This window comes from Pleurodeles waltl, chromosome 11 (genome assembly GCF_031143425.1).
Source record: "Pleurodeles waltl isolate 20211129_DDA chromosome 11, aPleWal1.hap1.20221129, whole genome shotgun sequence".
NCBI lineage: Eukaryota > Metazoa > Chordata > Amphibia > Caudata > Salamandridae > Pleurodeles > Pleurodeles waltl.
Genome location: NC_090450.1, coordinates 244,819,322 through 244,839,167, shown reverse-complemented (window position 1 = coordinate 244,839,167; position 19,846 = coordinate 244,819,322). Strand labels below are relative to the sequence as shown.

Genomic DNA, 19,846 nt, shown 5'->3' with positions numbered 1-19,846 from the left:
TATGGAAAATGACACAGCTACTCCTTTCAAATCAGCAATGACAACTTAGAAGTGTAGCAAGGAATTTCCAATGCAATGCTATGAGAGGAGTAGGCCTCATAGTAGCGAAAAATGACTTTTGGAGTTTTTCAGTACCAGGACATCTAAAACTTAAAAGTACATGGCCTACCTTTTAGCTACATGACACCCTGCCCTAGGGCCTACCTTCGGGATGATTTATATGTAATAAAAATGGAGTTTTAGGCTTGGCAAGAAGTTTTAAATGACAAGTCAAAGTGGAGTACTTCGCACACACAGGCCTTGCAATGGCAGGCATAAGATAGGTTTGAAAGCTCACTTGTTTGGGTGGCAAACAAGGCCCACTAGTAGAATTTATTTCTAAAAGCGCCTGATATATGGTATACCACTTTACAAGGGAAGTACAAGTAAACTAAATATGCCAAATGTGTATAAACCAGTGTTACCATGTTTAGGAGAGAAGCACTTGTCCTTTAGCACTGGTCAGCCATTGTAAAGTGCTCAGAGTCCTAAAGCCAACAAAAAGAATCAGCTAAAATAGGAGGTGAGCAGGCAAAATGTTAGGAGAAAGTCCACCCTAAGAATGACTGGTAAAACATACATTGTTACACAAACATTACATCTCAAACATTTTCCCTGTGGACAGTTGTGCCACTCAGGCCAAGGTTACACCTATCAATGCTGTTGGGCTTTATGGAAATTTCTATTTGTGCAAGTTCAAACCTAGTCACAGGTCACATTAAGACTGTGGCCTCTCTCTCAAGGCAGTCAAAGCAATTTTCTATAGTGTTCAATGAATGTCACTGTCCTGGAGGTGTCTGAAATGCACATCATAATGGAGTGTGCTATTCTTCAGACAATTCAGTTTACACTGAAACAACACATTGTACTTTATGTTATAAAATAAGAGTATAAGAGCATCTGTTTGTACGTAAAAGACATAACTAATTATCTTGAATCTGTTGTCAGAATTCTTTAAGGCATTAACATCCGCACTATTTGCGTTGTCTACCGATATGAACTTAGACAGTGCAATTTTAGAAACTAGAGGCCCGATTCTGAAAGTCATGTTCACACCACAGTTAGAGCTTTGGTGTGCCCATGTCTTGTTTTATGTGTGCAAATTCACATTTTGCATTAAAAAGTGTGAATTTACTCTTTTACAGCGGTTTACATATGTACAGTTTTACACAAGTATAATAAAGTATATTGTGAGAAAGATTTTGCACATGGGGTGGAAAGTGAGGATTTCAGGGCAGGGAGGTCTTGGAAAGTAGATGAGTGGAGATGACAAAAAAAACAAACTAGCACAAACCAATATGGGAGCATTTATACATTTTTTGCAAGGTACATCGATACCCCGGATACAGGCAGAGATTTAGGGCAGATTTAAGAGCCCCTACTGCCTCCTTGCGCCCTGTTAGCATCATTTTTGTTGACGATAATGTGGTCCAACGAGACCAAAATCTCACTGCCTTATCTATAAGTGGTGCAATGCATGAATTGTGCCACTTTGTAACCCTTTGCACTGCATATTACGCCTGTGCCAGGCATAATGTATGCAAATGGGGAGTTCCCCCCAGTAGGGGGGGGCAGAAAAATGGTGTGAAGAAATCTAAAAGACATTTTCTTTGGAACTTTTAACGCCTGCTTAGAGCAGGCGTTAAAAGGTGGTATACCATTATTTTTAATGGGCCTCAAGGGCTTTGCAGGATTAACATCAAAATGCGAAGTTCTGAACTAGCATCAAGAATGTTGATGTTAGTTCCCCTAACTACAGGCATGGTGCACTGTGTATTAGATACGGTGCACACATGGTGGCATTAGAGGGGTGCTAAGGGGCGCAGGGAAAGTGGTGCTGCACTGGGTTCAGCACCATTTTCCTTAAATCAGGCCCTCAGTTCTTTCAAAGGCAGTAGAAAATCAGTATCTACATTTGGAAAGTGAAGAGAACACTCCATAATAGGATGCGTGTAGGGAGAGAGGACTCTCGGTGGAATTCTTAGTACGTTTTAAAATATAATGAAATATGTCTGCCTGTATTAATGTACATCTGTCACACCTATGCATATGAAATTACCTTCAAATGGAGGTAATTCACAAATCAAATCCAGAATTGCTCTTAGGAAATTGTGATTGTCACAGTTTCCCAGGAATGCTTTTGGAATTCAAAGAATCTGAAATTCACTTCAAACAGGAGTAAACCTAAAGTAATATATTCCCGACTTTTAGAAAAAATCAGCTTCTATAGGTCTCTAGGCTTTGCTCAGGTTAGTTAGTTTTTTGTTTTTTTTGCGGTATTGGAGCACTTTGCATGAGCACATTACACAGGAACGCATTCATTTTAGTAGGCACGGGGAAATTATGGCACATATTAAAGAAAGGTGGCACTTCATTCCATGAAGACCCACTTTTCTTGCGGCTTACTACAACCCCTAATGCAACCATGTGTGCACCATATTTAACATACGGTGCACCATGTCGCAGGTTAGGGACAATAGTGTCATCATTTTTTACGCTGTTGTTGTACTTTGCAGGATTAGCGCCAAAGGTTTTGGTGCTGATCCTGCAAAGTACAGTGAGGCCCATTATCAATATTGATGCACCTTCTTTTAGTGCCTGCTCTGTGCAGTCATTAAAAATGGCACAAAAAATGGCACAGAGGAATCAAATAGATTCCACTGTGCATTTTTGCAGGTCCCCTAATCAGGGAATGCCCCATTGGCATACATTATACCTGGCGCAGGCATAATGTGGTGCAAGGGTTTACAAAGTGGTGCAATGCAAGCATGTTGTCACTGTGTAAATATGGCGCGGGACGCTATTGTGCCAATAGTAGGATCTAGACCCTTCTTAAATGTGGGCCTCAGTGATTTACCCAGAATCACTGGATGTTGAGATGACGCCGAGACTTGAGCCTTGTTGCCCAGCTACAAAACCGGTAGTGCTGACCATTATGCTACATACTCTTCCATAAGATAAAACATAACCTAATTTGTTGACATAAAGGATTAGAAACTGTGGCCATATGTGTGGTTTGGAAGAGTGGGAGCAACACCGAAAAGTAGAAGTTTTGCTTACCCACCAAACACGTGGTTTCCATGCTCTGTTTAGAGTTGGTGAAAACAACGGGGTTAATGCTGGCGGTCCGTTCACCACAGTCACACAGCCAGTCATGGCGTCTGACCGAGAGCAGGACAACAGCACTCATTTATTTACTGCTTTCCTGCCAGTATATCTGATTAGAGTCATCTCGGAAAAGTGCAAGGAAGTGTTAAATGCTCCCTCATATGGGGAAAATGCTCCTCGTGCATTGGGGCCATTTATGTTTTGTTCAGAAAAAACACACGCTTCCACTTAGAGAGTTTTTCTCTAAATAGGGTGACCAGGTGTACTGAATATGCCGGGACAGTCCTGTTTTTTTCACCAGTTGTCCCTGCAGATTTTGGGAAACTTACCTCATGTCCCGGTTTTTTAGAGAGGGTCGATTGAAAAGGGAGAAAGGTGCCTTTTTTGTTTTCCAAAGCAGGTGTAGTTAGCATCTGTTACAAGCAAGGAATTTAATTAACAGGCATTATACTGGCATTAAACATAACATTTTACTTATGTGCAAACTTACAAAATATAATTATATTTTATAAGTTTGTGCCGCTTTGGCATCAAAAAATGACACAAAAGTGATGCTAACTTTTCATAAGGCCCTGATTTGTAATTTTTTTGCCCCGCATTATCTTCATTTATTGATGCAAGAGCAGCACAAACTTACAAAATTCAATTGTATTTTGTACATTTGCGGCGCTTTTTCTTAAAAAAATGACGGTTATGTGCCTCTAAAAAAATTAATAAATCAGGGCCTTTATTGCCTTTTCTGTAAGCCTACGCTGATGAGCGCTGTCATTCTGTGCGCTCGGTGGAAGTAAAATAGTAGTTCTTCTGTTATTTTGTGAAATGTCCCTGTTTTTGGCTTTAAAATTCTGGTCACCCAATCTCTGAACAAAGCTTGCCGATGCTCATCGAATACGGCATGTGCTCAGCAAACTTCCCTGCTGCCAAGGCATAATAAGGCCATAAGTCTTAAGACAACAGACAGTACTTATCAACAAAATAAAATTACCAAATATTAATGCATTTATGTATTTCTCCATACAGATAACGTTCAGGGAGGACACAGCAAAGCAATCAGGAGCGCAGCGGATTTGCGTCCTCCGAGCCATCAGTAGAACAAGCACAAGCCTTCATCAAGCTAATCAGGAGTTACGGTAGCAGCAAACTGGTTTCTGATTGGCAGGTTTTTCATTTCTCTCTTCCATGCAGCAAGTCAGAACCTTTCAGATTTTAAATGGACTATTAATGAGGCAGCTGTGTTGGCTCGTCCTTGGTGATATTTAATTTATTGAACCTTTTTACAGTGTTAATATTTTATAGAAATGCTAGCTTAACCGGCTGGGCCAATATATCTTCCAAAAATAGTTATTTCTGTTTTGTGTTAAGTTTTTCATATGACTCCATGTTTCCAAAGGCACAGTGCTATATCCTATTCTGGACCAAATGCATTCCGAAAGATGTAGTTCTAGTTCATATCTGATGGTCCAGTTCAACTAACACACCTGAAAACAGTGACTTGTAAAGCCAAATACCCAAAATAGATCCAACTGGTAACCTTGTGACTTTTTTTTAGGTTTGGCTAAGTTTGCAAGTGTTGCAGGCCTTCACTCAGGTCCCTACTTCCTGACCTGTTATATGCCCCATCACTCCAAGTTCTTGCTCTCAGATTATGAAAGCGAATTATTTGCTTTCTCACACCTAAGTACGTATAAGGACTGAACTGTAAATAGAAGATATGTATAGTATATGTGCTTTTTACAAACAAAGAGGGTTGTATCTTTATGTTAATTTCAATGACCATACTAAAACTATGATGTAAACATTGTAGACGTTTATTAAAATATATGTCTTTGTGTACAAATCTGTGCCAATAAATTTGTCTTTTTGAACTCTGTTCTTTTCCATTCATGCTTCTTTCTATAGGTGGAGGGGCTTAGATTTCCAGCCTAAGTACTATACAACCAAAAAATATAGCAAACTAGGAAGAGTCCCTTGCAAAGCATGTCTCAAAATGTACATCAAGTTCTGGTCTGGTATTAACAGTATCTATCTAGTAGATATTGACTTTTTCCTGAGGTTTCATAAATCTCAGATTTTTTTTCTCCTGACAGCATTCTCACAAAGCTCTTGAGCAGCAAAAGGGTGTTAGAGATATCAAAGTTCTGTTCCCACTAATTTGGGGGCATATTTGCTAAAGTGCGGAATAGAAAAATGCCTGGGCCCCTGATTACCAGACATTTCTACTCATTTTGTACATTTACCACCATGGGTGTCCACAGAATCTTTTTCGGAGTGGTCATACTTTCTTACGTCATCCTTCCTTTTTGTCAATGTCCGTACTAGTGCAGGCAGCTTAACACTACGACTGCTGTAGTGTTATGCGGCGCTGTGAGCCTGCACACCAGGCTGTACCTAAATCCAGTGAGGTGCAAACGTCCCCCCTCCCACCCCGACTGATGCACATGTTTACCACATTTGTCCAGAAGAAATGTTTTGTTATGCCATCTTCATTTGCATAATTGCACCACTATCTGTGTTAACAGAAGTTGTTTGTAAATGATTTTTTGATAATAGTCCCAAGTTGTTTAATGTGCATTTTGAAACCTGTAGTCGTGGATTCATAATTGTAAAAATCAAGCAATAAATACTGAAAGTCAAATACAATTCCTTTCTCTCATATGACAAGCTATGCTAACATCTCTGATTCCTGTTTCAGTGTTACGATATGCTGTTAGTCGAAACAAGTCATTTGAAAGAAAAGTTTTTTTTTCTAGTGAAGGCTAGTTTCATTTCACATCAACACAGAATACTATATTTGCAGCCACTGGGATCTCCCGTTCTGCTCTATTGCCGGGCTCTGTCCTTCCCTCATACTGTATTCACATACATGCCAAGAAATCCATTTAATGTAGGAGTCTCCTGATTTTTGAAGCCAAAATGGCGTTATTTTAGCTGTCTTCCCCCTAAAATTGTCTCTACTTTAATAGAAGTCAATCGAGAAAATACATTCCTCTGATTCTTTTCAAAATCTCTCACTTTCCTGTAGTAAATGTTGGAATTTATGCATTTACATCACGACTTTTTCCATTATAAGAGTACCCAACATCTCAGCTGCTGCTGTCCCATATATATGAATCCGCAGGCTAGTAAGCAGGGTGCTCCATTGCTGCTCCACTGTACACAAGTAGTTGACTTACTTGCAGGTACAAAACAGAGTACGCCCATATGGCTGCTCTATTAGCATAACAGTGATATATGATTCACCTTTTGATGTCAGATGGCTGTTTAGTGAAATTCTATATTGTTTTACAGTGTGGAGTATGTAGTTGCTTGCCTTTACCTACCTGCTAAATGTTCTTCTGATGTACTGCAATGAATGGAGATTACCACAAATCCAAGATGACTAATATATCATGTTCAACACAACAGTACTCTGGAAGTCTAGTATGTCCTTTGAATTTTTGCTGTCTTGTTTTACAGTAGATTTCTTTTGTTCCCTATTTCATGCCGAAACTAAGGCCCTGAGTTATACTTTTTGGTGCAAAACTGCACCAACTCAGTTTTGCACCAAAACGTTTAGCACCGGCTAGCACAATTTCTGTGCATCAGTCGGGCACCATATTTATGGAGTGGTGGAAGCTGGTGCAAAGGTTACGCTAGTGGCAGAAACAAAATGACTTTAGTTGTGTTGATCTGGCAGTATGGAATAAGGGTTTTTTGCACCAAAAAATGACGTTAGGCAGGTCAGAGTAAACAAAATGACTCTAACCTGCCTAGAGTCATTTTCTGATGCAAAACCATCCATACCACGACTCCTGTCTTAGAAAACACAGGAGTCATGCCCACCACCCCAATGGCCAGCAAGGGGGACCAGGGTCCCCTGGGCATGGCCAATGCACCCAGTGCCATGTAGTGGGGCCCATTTCAGGGCCCCCAAAGGCACCTTAAAGAATAAAATAAAATACTTACCCGTACTTACCTAGGATAGGGTCCCTCTTCCTCCGCTGTCCCTCTGGTGTGGGTAGGGGTGTCCCTGTAGCCTGGGGAGGGCACCTGTGGGCTTATTCCGTGGTGTTCCACCATGGAAATCGGCCCACAGGTCTCCTAACACCTGCCCTGACCCAGGCGTTAAAAAATGGGGCAAAGCAAGCTTTACCCCATTTTTTGACCCCTCCTCTCTCCCGTGCACCATTTGTGCGCAGGAGTATAAATATGGCGTTAAGGCCATAGAGTCATTTTTTGCACTGGAACCCCTACCTTGCATCTCATTAAGGCAAGGTAGGTTTCCACTTCCAAAAAATGACTTTAACTCCAATAATTTGGTGCTAGACGGGTCTAGCACTAAAGTATAAATATGGAGTAACTTTTGCACCGAATTAGATTAAAAATAATGATGCTACGTCGGTGCAAACAGAGTATAAATATGCCCCTAAGTGCCTTTACTGGCCTAGGGCGTGTAGACCCACTTCAACAGTGAATAGTTGGGGGTTGTTGGTATATCCAATAGAGCTCAGTGCTGCTCTATCAGCATTCACTATTACACCATTCCCTGCACTTTCAGGCTAACGGTTTCCCTAGTGGCCCCAGACTGGCTACCCAATTTATATTCTGTAGAGCAGATTTGCTAAAAATTCTCACAACACAGTGCATCAGGACAAATATATGGCGCTTTTCAGCTCTTTCCAAGCGCTGAAGAACTTGTGGCTGCCTAGTGCCAAAACGTACTACAAGAGTGCCTTTATATGCAGTATGAACATCCATAAAAATACTATTAGATATGAATATAGATAATCCCCCTTATACAATATAAAGATGTGGCTCTAGAACAACAAACATAAAATATTGTCCAACACTTTTATGTGGTTTGTTCTACATCCTTATCTTTTATTGTATCTTTTGTTTTTTTCTTTAAGTATTTTTATGCTACCTTGCTTAATTTAACCATTTAAAAGTATTTTTTAAATATTTACCAGTTTTGAATTGGCCTTTTGTGTGCCTTAATGTTAGAAGGGGATGGTGATAGCAATTTAAAAATAAAATGTATATTTCATTTGTGCAGTCTCCCTTTCATCCTTTCATATTTCCTTTTCTTTATTTCTCCTCTCTGTCGTTCCTCCTACAATTTTTTCCCCTCACATTTTTTTTGTAGATTGGTTTCAAATCTCCACCTAAACCCAATGTTTTCCGAAGCATCCTGTTGAGACGCGTCTCCTCCTGAATGATTTGCAAAAAATCTTGAATACTGCATTATTTTTCTTTCAAAGTGTCCTCTACTTTGCTTAATTGATGTAGTGCTTAGGCAAGGGGTGTGGTGAGGTCTTGAGGCAGGAAGAATGTGACTGGAGCACTGACCCCAGCTAGCCAGAGGCCATATCCTGGTGAAGACACTACAACCTCAAATAGTGTGAGTGTTCGCGTTTTTATCAGACAAGGTTTCACTTTTTTCTCATCTGCAAATGTTTACTATTCCCAGAAAACAGACGTCATATGCATAGGCCATATTTGCGTGACATAATGATAGTACTCTACTTAGTTTTCTCTTTGTCCATTTGAAATTTCGTTACACAGTACACAACAATTAATCCAAATGAAATGGACATCTAAAGGATATCTACAGCTTGTACATAAACTGTGGTGTATCCAAGCACTCAAATGACAGATTCCAACTATAAGCATCGTGTCCCTGAAATAGATGCATTACTGTTAAGCCATCAGTTAGCTTTGTCAGACTGAGTGAAATCTTCTTTGAAGTGAGTTTGGTAATACATCACATATTACAAACCGAATTGCCTCTGTAGAGCATGTTGCTTGTGAATGAGGTGCTGGTGGAGAGTGGTATACTGGTAATAAAGTGCATAGGTTCGGTGCTTAATGTGTGAAAATGAAGTACCAGAGTAAAATGCTTTTCTTAGGAGGCCACTACAGCTTGAAGCCCCCATTGCTCCTCCTAGCGCTGTCAAGTGTCATTACCACCCAGTGCTTAATTTGTAAAAGAATGTGTGCTGGCGCCAATCACTGGCTGCAGTGGTCAGGTCTGGATCCAGGAGACCTTGGTCTTGAAGAAAGGGGGGCCCCTTCCCAAAGCCACCTGCCAACAGGGAGGGTATACCAAGTCAGCGGATCTCCTGGAAAAGGAACCACTTGTGATGGAGGAAAAGCAAGAAGCACAAAAACCTCCCAAAAATATTGTAATGGAGAAGAGCTAAAATCAAGAGAGAGGATCAACCTAGAATAGTGCACAAAACAGGAAAAACTAGATAATGGCTCTGCGTTTCTGGCTTGGAAGTTTGTGGGAAAAAGAACTGACGTACGTGTGCAGGGGTGGTGCCTTTGTAGGCGACTGTGACATCACAGATGGCTCAGAGGATGCTGACCATGCCACGTGGATCCGAATGAATCCACACGAGGAGGCGTGCAGGGTACTGCTCAGCAAACATTCTGGATTACAAGCTGATGCCAGGAAATTGTAAGGTAAGGAATCTGCAGTTACATGGAGTCTCCACTAGACAGTGCATTGCCAAAGGTAAGTAACTTGTTCATTTAAGCTCTCACTCCAAAGAATGAACAAGTTAAAAGTTCTTAGTGAAATAAGAACAATAATAAAAACCAACACAGGCACAGCAGACATGACTCAGGGACCCAGACCCCACTACCAAGCCAGGAATGCTTTTGTGGAGTGTCACGCCTCAAGCAGCTCTTAAAGTGACGGCTCTCCCCATCCCATTTTGACCTGGTAGTTTTCTCTGGGAACTCTTGACTACGGTCACGTATAACACAACGATCGGGAGTCCCTGCTGCTGGATCACCTATTCTAAAATGTATTTTCACTGCAAACGCTGTCTTCTTAATCTCTTCTACAAGAAGCCTTGATTGTACAGTTGTTAAATTGGTGCCTAAAGGCAGGACTCAGTGTTTCAAGTCCTCGCTTGTTACAAATCCTTTTACCCTCTGTACTAAATGAGAGTTGCGAATAGAGGTGGGCATGCCAGCAAATTAATAGGACAAGTCAAGCTGCAGCCGGGATGACATCTGGCTTGGCATTAGGAGTTCATGCACAAGCCAAGTCATGAAAACATTTGGCCTCTATATTGTGCAACACACATAATGTAAAAATATGATGCCAGGCCTTCAGAATAAAAAAAATTGTAATTCTTTAAAAGGTGGACGCATTCCAGCTCAGTACATCAGATTATATCACTGCATAGACAGACTTTTATTATAAGTGATGGTTTTTAAACACAAACTTGGAAACATTAATGGCTTTCCCACTAACCACAATGCCATTAGTAAACAAAGAGGCAAGACAGTCAACATGTGAACCCTAATTATGTTCTTACTTTAGATGAAGCAACATTGCAGACTAATAAATCAAATATAAAAGAAGCTTGTACAGAATTGATCCTGAACTCAAATATTTAAAAGTGCATTCATCTGTGATAATAAAGAAAATGGAGGTTCTGTGAAATAATATGTTTGCCTAGGACTACAAAACTCAGACAAGAAGCGAAGCTGGTATTTGATTCTAGGTTACCTCATTTCACATTTTGAATGTAGGCAACAGAAGTATCTCAGTCTCTCTCTTTTACATAAAAGGTTACTATTTGGAAAAAACAACACAGACATAGCAGATGTGATTCAGGCCCCCAGATTAACTACCAGCTAAGAAAGCATTTATTTTGAGATGCCACACCACAACTCCCATCACCCTGCCAAAGCTACAATCCTGGTTTGTGGCCCACACCCACACCAATCGGCTCAAATTAATTACTGGTACCAGCATAACTACTAACTATCACACCCCTATAAGTGTGACAGTTTGGACTAGGCACCCAGAGTTTTAAAATTTGGCAGGACGTATTATTAGTTTTTAATGTATATTGAATTCTTAATCTTTATGCTTACATACTCACCTCACAAATAGACTAACTGTGCCAACATGTGGTGGACTGTCATAAGTGTTGATAAGAAAGTGTTAGTGCTGAAGACTGGCAATAATCCCCTAAAATTAAGATCTGCATAGCTTGTGGTCCAGGAAGGGAAGGTGCTATCATTAGTCTCAACCAATGGTTAACTAATCTTGGAAGCAATATTCAATGAATGTGTCAACTGATGAACAAGCATGGACTAAATCTGTCATCCCTCCGTAAACAGCCACGCAGGGGCCGATGCATAGAATTGACTCTTGAATTTCCACATCTGCTTCAGTATCTCCTTTAAATTCCTTTTAGCACTTTGGGGCAGATTTATGAAAATTGTGGTGCGTGGCCTCACATGGGGAGGCATAGGATTTTGGCGCATTTCAAGGTTTACCAGGGTTGGTAATTCTGGTAATTCGTCACACACCGTAGGAGCTGCAATGCCAGTGGAACACCTCCCTAGCACAGAGTAAGGCAACACAGCGATTTGTACTGTGTTGCCCATATTTTTGAATCCATTGAAGCCATACAAAGTGGCTTTGCGTGGCATCTAAAATATGACTTAATGGTCCATGCCACACATGTATCATGTTGTATGGTGCAAGCATGGCACAAACCCCTCATAAATCTTGCCCTATGTTTTTTAAATGCTTCTTGGAAAGTTTCCCCATTTTCATCCCAATGTGTCCAAAATTATCACTAAGAATCCCATTTATGATGAGTTCTGTTCATTTTGGCTTTATTTTAATTTCTGCCTGTTGGACCTGGCCCTTTCTGCAAGGTTATCCTCAAACTGTTTTCCTTCACCCTCTTGTTTTGTCAACCCATTTTTGTTGCGTTTTAGGACTTTGTGCATTTTACCACAGCTAACCAATGCTAAAGTGCTTTTGCTCATTCCTTAAAACATGGTAACATTGTATCTTACCAGATTGGCACATTTATATTTACTTGTAAGCCCCTAGTAAGGTGGTGCTACAAGAAACCAGGGCATGCAAGTTAAATGCTACGAGTGGGTCTGCAGGACTTACAGTGCCACTCACTTAAGTAGACCTTTTAAACATGTCTCAGGCCTGCAATTGCAATCTGTCTGTGCAGCTTTAAACTGCAATTTCAATATAGCAAAATAAATCTTTCTTTATAATGTAAATAAGTAACCGCTAGAGTAGGCCCTAAACAGCCCATAGGGCAGATGGCAGTGTATATAAAACGTAGGACATGAATTTCTCAAATGTGGATTTACCTTAAAGAAATGAAAGACAAGAGGCGTTTGGCTAAACAGGAAAAATTGGTTTAATTAAACTCAGCGGCCAGGAGAGCGCAGTATAGAGTAGGGGTCTGATTGACTGTGTCAATGCGGTATTCCTCAGGGAATGTTCCACCTCCAGGCACAACCAAATCTAAATGTTGTTTTGACACAGATTATTGGAGTGGCCAGGCGAGAGAAGGGTTTACCTAAAGGAACATCCAATGGATTTTTAGCTGGAATCCTTTTGGACTCCACTCTTTTTTGTAATTGAGATACTTTAGATGCTAATGCTGCAGTGGCAGGCATAGACTCAATTAACTCCTGTTGGACTTGTACTAGCACCTTCATAATATCTTTGGGTGAAGCCATTCTAAGAGCAAAACAAGCTGAGAGGAAATGAAAATCGTGGGCTCACTATTCTGTCAATGCGGTATTCCTCGGGGTTTGCACACTGATAGAATGTTCCACCTCCAAGCACCACCAAATCTGAATGTCATTTTGACACAGATTATTGGAGTGGCCAGGCGAGGGAAGGGAGTTGGAAAAAGGGACTGCCAGGAGGTAGATCTGTGAAAGGAAAACGTTAAACACAAAATAAAAGTACAAGCATCTCACTTGCCACTTGACAAATGCAATAATGTTGCTAGGATTTTGATTCTCTGCCTTTTAGATCAACCCCTGTGAAACAAGGGCACTTTTCATATCAAACTCATTCCTTGCATGAGTATGTCTTGTTATCCATCAAATGAATGCAGCCACTTCTAATTCTTCAAGATTAGAAGTATACTCTTTGGCCTCAATTTTGAAAAGAAATAAAAACTAGCAAATGTACAGAATCAGACATGAACTCTCGTATGAGTCGAGCTTTTTAAAATGCATACCGAATTCTTCAGCCGTGTGCTTCCACAACAGCATCAAACGTGCATTGAATTTCTCAGCCGCGCGCTTCCACAACAATCATCAAATGCGCACTGAATTCCTCAGCCATGCGCTTCCGCAACAGACATCAAATGCGCACTGAATTCCTCAACCATGCGCTTCCACCACAAACATCAAATGCACACTGAACTCCTCAACCGTTCGCTTCCACCACAAACATCAAATGTGCACTGAATTCCTTAGCCGTGCGCTTAGATCTTAATAAGAGTATACAAAGTATCCAGAACTCTTGGGTCAACACTCTTACCATGCAGAGCACGGCCTGCTCTGAACTGTGCATCTGATCAGGAGCACGCCCAGGGAGATCAAAGGTGAAATCCTTATCAGCTGAAGAACAGCTGAAATGCCAGAAGGACCGCTCTGAAGACAGCTGCACAGAACATCCGGACCGGAGTGGAGGAAGCCTGTCTCGATGCTGCAGAGGAATAGTGAGCAAGCAATCATGGGTGGGGTCTCATTTTTTGCACGTACCCCCAAGATGGCCGTCACTGCCATACCTGGAAATTGGAGTCAGTTTCCAATCTTACATCTCATGTTGGGCCATAATTACAATATTAACAACAGTGCAATATTGAAATGCAGATATTACAAGATTAGCAACTGTACAAGGTTGAAGTACAGATATGACCGAGATGCTCAAACTGAGTTTATCTGATAGGAGGGGTGATTGGGGCAACGTAACCAATATTTGTTGACCATAAGGTTCTGATGCATTTTGCCACAACTTTAGCGAAAACAAGATTGTACCCCTAAGTTCCTACACTTCCTAGAGCCGCCATTTGCCATCATAACAAACTGTCTCTCAAAGTTAGAGTTCTGAGTGACCTTATATAAAATTCTTGATGGGTTATAAAACAATCCTATACATTCTTTGCAGAAAGGAATCCAGGCATAGTCAAGAAGATGTAAATCTGACCATCTGAAAAAGTGCACTGGTGGGTCTCAGCCTTGCTGGGATAAAATGCTGGGCAGTAGTCAATATGCCCAGATGTCTGGTGTTGGACTTTTTTGCTTATGCAGGGTCATCCCCAATCCTTTTTCCTCCTGCCTCCTATTTGTTCTGACCTGTTGCTGTTGGCTTTTGAACTTTGAGCACTTTACCACTGCTAACCAGTGCTAAAGTGCATATGGTCTCTGTATAAATCGTTTGTAATTGGTTTATCCATGATTGGCATATTTGATTTACTAGTATGTCCCTAGTAAAGTGCACTACAGGTGCCAGGGCCTGTAAATCAAATGCTACTAGTGAGCCTGCAGCAATGATTGAGCAACCCATATAAGTAGCTCTGTAAACATGTCTCAGACCTGCTTTTGCAGTGTCTGTGTGTGCAGTTTTAACTGTAAATTCGACTTGGCAAGTGTACCCACTTGCCAGGCCTAAACCTTCCCTTTTCTTACATGTCAGACACCCCTAAGGTAGGCCCTATGTAGCCCCAAGGGCAGGGTGCAGTGTATGGTTAAGGTGGGACATATAGTAATGTGTGTTATATGTCCTGACAGAGAAATATTGGTATATTCGTTTTTCACTGTTGCAAGGCCTGTCCCCCCCATAGGTTAACATGGGGGCTACCTTTAAAACTGATTAAAAACTGATTAAAGTGTAGATTCCCATTGGGAGCGGATGGACATGTGGAGTTTGGGGTCTCTGAGCTCACAATTTAAAAATACATCTTTTAGTAAAGTTGATTTTAAGATTGTGTGTTTGAAAATGCCACTTTTAGAAAGTGAGAATTTTCATGCTTATACCATTTCTGTGACTCTGCCTGTTTGTGGATTCCCTGTCTGGGTCAGTTTGACAGTTGGGCTGGTTGCACCTCACACTGGACAGTGACACAAAGGGAGCTGGGGTGTAGTCTGCATTTCCTGATGAGCCATCTGTGCTAGGAGGGAGGGAAGGGGTGGTCACTTACACCTGAAAGGGCTGTGCCTGTCCTCACACAATGCCATCTCCGACCCCCGGTGAGTGTCTGTGGCCTGGCCTGGGAAAGGCAGGATTTCACATTCAAAAGAGACTTTACTTTGAAGTAGGCCTACTTCAAAGGAGGAATTGGGTATAAGAAGGGCACCCAAAACCACAGACTTTAGAACACTTCTGGAAACAAGAGAAACCTTTGCCTAGAGAAGAGCTGAAGAGCTGCCCCTGCCTGTGACTGCTTTGTGGAGCTATGCTGCAGTTGTTGCTTCTGCCAGAGTAAGAGGGCAAAGACTGGACTTTGTGTGCCTTCCATCTTGTGAAGAAATCTCCAAGGGCTTGATTTAGAGCTTGCCTCCTGTTGTTTGAAGTCTCAGGGACAGCAAAGACGTCTCTCTACCAGCACCTGGAGTCTCTGGAGAGACTCCTGCTCTGACAAGTGGTGTCCTATCCAGTCACTGGGCCCTTGAAAGGAAAGCTGGTGGAAATTCAAGGAAATCGACTTTGGACGACTTCGGACCAACGCCACTGCTAAATCCGGTGACGCCGCCTGCAACCGACTCAGTGATCTTCGCTGGAACACGACGACCTTCGCAGGCCCGACATCGCTGCAGCCCCACCGAAGTCCGCGACTCTGTGGAAGTCACTGCACCATGTCATTACCGACGCCCCTCGTAGTGAGCGGATTCAATGTTTAGCACACACGTCGCGATCCCCGACTTCGCACATCGGCTCGTTTCCATTTCTTCACCAAGGTACTGTACCTGGGGGTTACGCGACTCCGTGTCCGGCGCCGCTGGTGTTGGATTGTTGGGAATGTCTCCGTTACGACACTGTGTTAACACCTCATCGAAGCATTTTGTGTTTCTAAGCGCTATTTTTTAGTTTAATCTTGAAAAATTCATAACTTGACTTGTGTATATCGGATTTTTGTTGTTTTGGTCTTGTTTTGTTTAAATAAATATTTCCTATTTTCCTAAACTGGTGTTGTGTCATTTTGTAGTGTTTTCATTAAGTTACTGTGTGTGTTGGTACAAATGCTTTACACCTAGCACTCTGAACTTAAGCCTACTACTCTGCCAAGCTACCAAGGGGGTGAGCAGGGGTTAGCTGAGGGTGATTCTCTTTTACCCTGACTAGAGTGAAGGTCCTTGCTTGAACGGGGGGTAACCTGACTATCACCCTAAGACCCCATTTCTAACATCTGACAAGAGGAGCAGGTGATCACAGTGTGTTGTGTGCTGATTGGCTGAGTGTTCCTAACTTCATGTGGCATCTAACCTTTGTGGTGTTTTAGGAACAAGCGATCCCTCCAGTCAAATGTGTTTTATTAAGGGCCAATCTCCTATGACTATTGTGGTGCAGCTGCACATCAGAGAGATCGATCTGTGTTTTTACTTTTTGTGCGTTTGTCTACGGGCTACGTGTCACCCCACCTGTGATTTGTCAATCAGTTGCTTCAGGCCTAGGTCGCAGGGCTTGCCTGACTATGTATTTCTGACTCGGGGTAGATGAGGAGGTCACATTGGGTGGAATCAACAATAGTGAGTTCGTTGTTATGTCAGTAGAAGCACAGAGATGCCCCAATGCATGTCTGGTACATGCAGTATTGCTTCACAGTTCTCATTCATGCCAAGTTGCATCGTCCCTTTTCCTCTGAAACACAAGGAATGTAGGCCCTCAATACAACCCTGGCGGTTGGTGATAAAGCGGTGGTAATACCTCCAACAGGCTGGCAGTAAATATCGTCAAATTGTGACCATGGCGGAAACAGCTCAGACAGACAGACAGCCACTTTAACACACCGACCGCCAGGGCGGAAACAACAGGCACCACGGAGGTAACCGCCTACAGCCAGGCGGAAGTCAATGTTCCGCCCACCGTATTATGAGACAGGAAACCGCCACCTTTTTCGGGGCAGTACCGACATCAAAAGCTTGGTGGAAACACTGCACAGAAGGGAAACGACTCACCTTGTCAGAGTCACCAGATCCTCGGGGTCTGTGCACGTTCCCAACTCGTCCACCACAAGACTGCTCTAATACTCTGATTAGAATGTCACAGAGTCTAAGAGAGTCCAAGTGGGGAAAAGGGGATTAGGTAGGGAACAGCCGGGAAGGAGACCTGTAGGAAGCAAAAAGGTTAAAACACACAATATCAAGACTATATCATATTAATCATTACTAGACTATGATTCTAAGCATTGTCATACTGGAAACATGGATAACTTAAGCATGGACTGAAATAACGATGTCTGGATACCTGTGTGGGAATCAAGAAAGATTAATACAACCTTCCTGTGGACCTCTCAATGAAATGTTATACATGGATTAGAAACATCAGAACCTTCTAGAATTAGGCTTTCAAATTCAAGCATAGACCTTTGCATGAGGACCAGGAAATCATCTGAATTATATCTATAACATCACATGAATTGTACTTGAGGGACTTATTAAGCACATACAATATAACATCTAGAATTCTAACGCTTTAGTTTTCTTAAAATACAGGAACATAAATTGCGCACATTGCAGATTTCCACAAGGGTTTGTAAATGTCATGAAATGATTGTGCACAATGAATAACATGAGTTAGACACAAGAAATGAATCGCGCGTCATGCCGATTCAAAGCCCACCAAGTAAATGCAATAAAGTGGTAGCGCACAGTGAACATCGTGATTTAAGCACAAGAAATGAATTGCGCGTCTTGCGGATTCGAATCCCACCAAGTGAATGCCATGAAATGGTAGCACACGATGAGTAACATGAGTTTAGCACAAGAAATGAATCGCGCGACCTGCCAGTTCGAATGTCACCACATAAATGCCATGAAATGGTAACACACAATGAATATCATGAATTAGGCAAAAGAAAGGAATCGCACGATTTGCCGATTCGAATGCTACCTTGCTACTGCCATGAAATGGTAGCACACACTGAATATTCATGAATGAAACACAAGAAATTAATCGCTCGTCTTGCCGATTGGAATGCTACCTTGTAAATGCCATAAAATGGTAGCGCACAATGGATAACATGAATTAAGCACAAGAAATGAATCGCGCGTCTTCCCGATTCGAATGCTAACTTGCAAATGCCATAAAATGGTAGCGCACAATGAATATCAAGATCTGTACACGGGTAAAGAATTGCGTGTATTGCCGATTCGAGTTTCAGCATGTAAATGCCATAAAACTCAGAGCGCACAATCACACGCATAAGAGCAAAATTTCTTATCATGCAGATTAGGCCCAAGAACTTGAAAGCCTTCGAGAACTTGATCGGGGGCCCAGCCCGACCTCCCTCTTACCGCCCTGATCAAGGATCACCGACAAGGTGAAAGGGCAAGGCCTGGAAGATCAAAGTAGGCCTCCGGTACAGGAGCTCAGGAAGTTGCTGCTGCTCTGCACCGGGACCTCTGAATAGTGAGCACGTGGAGCTGGACTGGCTCCCTTATATAGATTCTTGGCCCAGCCCACAAACCACACCCAGGCATGCTGCAGTGAAAGCTTCTAGAAGGCCCTGGAAAGGGACCACACCCTGACACACTCTGAAAGCCTGAAGTAGTACATTGCAAAGGAACAGTATTTATAAGCACCTTGAACATAAGTCTTCAGGATTAAACTCTGCAATGCAAAAGGTTAAACAACAGCATATCAGCACAATGCATAAATTACGTTATCTTGAAAGTGCTAGGTTTTTGCTTTCTAGTCGTCCGTAGAGCGCACACTGCCCTGATGTTGGCACACCTGTGGTGACTCAGGGAAGAACCACGCCGCCATGGAGCCCAAACTGCATATATTCCCAATGCTTTTCTATGTCCTGCTCCACCACGAACATCAATGCTGGAGAAGACGACCACGGTCAGTACTGCCGCCTAGCACACAGGGGAGGGAGGGAGGAAAAAGAGAGTGACACACACCCCCACCCCCAACACACACACCCCCACCCCCAACACCATACACACAAGCAGATGCAGTAACAACAGATTTACCCCATAACCCTCAGGAAAAATGCAAGGACAACACAAATAGATCAGAGTGAGTGTAAAAAGATAAATATAGTAGAAATACATACATCCAAATCCATACATACATACATCCAAAACTATATACATATTTGCAAATGAAGAGACAATGCCCGGTCCTCAATGTTCGGGGCAACAGGGCCATATTACAAAGTCCAAGGCCCCAAGGTCTCCTGCAACAACACGGAGAAAACACTGCAGGGGCATCAGGGGTACGGGGAAAGGGGGGGTACCTGAGCCGGAAGATGGAACAAATCCACTGGTCCTGGAGGGGGCAATGTGCCCTGTGCTAGGTCCTGGGGAGTGCAAGGCTACAGTCTCTCAAGTGGGTGACTTGCCCACTGGATCTGGAGGGGGCATTGTGCCCTGTGATCTTCATCCTGGGGAGGATGGGGTGAGTGGGTGGCTTTTCCACTGGTTCTGGGGGGGGCATTGTGCCCTGTGATCTTTATCTTGGGAAGGCAGGGGTGAGTGGATGGCTTCTCCTCTGGTTCTGCAGCGGGCATTGTGCCCTGTGATCTTTATCCTGGGGAGGATGCGGTGAGTGGATTGCTTCTCCTCTGGTTCTGGAGGGGGCATTGTGCCCTGTGATGTTGATCTTTTGGAGTGCAAGGTCACAGTCTGAGATGGTTGTCATACACACAGGATTTGCAGGGGCAGGTGGCACAACAGCCCATGGGTG

General features: G+C 42.5%; 1 protein-coding gene across 5 annotated transcripts in view; it reads left to right on the top strand.

Moving 5' to 3' along the window:
• Positions 1 to 5,012, top strand: part of DOCK10 (dedicator of cytokinesis 10) — a 1,618,956-nt gene extending 1,613,944 nt beyond the window's left edge. For all 5 annotated transcript variants that reach the window (XM_069213493.1, XM_069213489.1, XM_069213490.1 and 2 more), the window contains one exon: positions 4,168 to 5,012. In XM_069213493.1, coding sequence (XP_069069594.1) covers positions 4,168 to 4,281 — 114 coding nt within the window. In that variant the 3' untranslated portion in view covers positions 4,282 to 5,012. The remainder of the gene's footprint in view (positions 1 to 4,167) is intronic.
• The last annotated feature ends 14,834 nt before the right edge of the window (positions 5,013 to 19,846 follow it).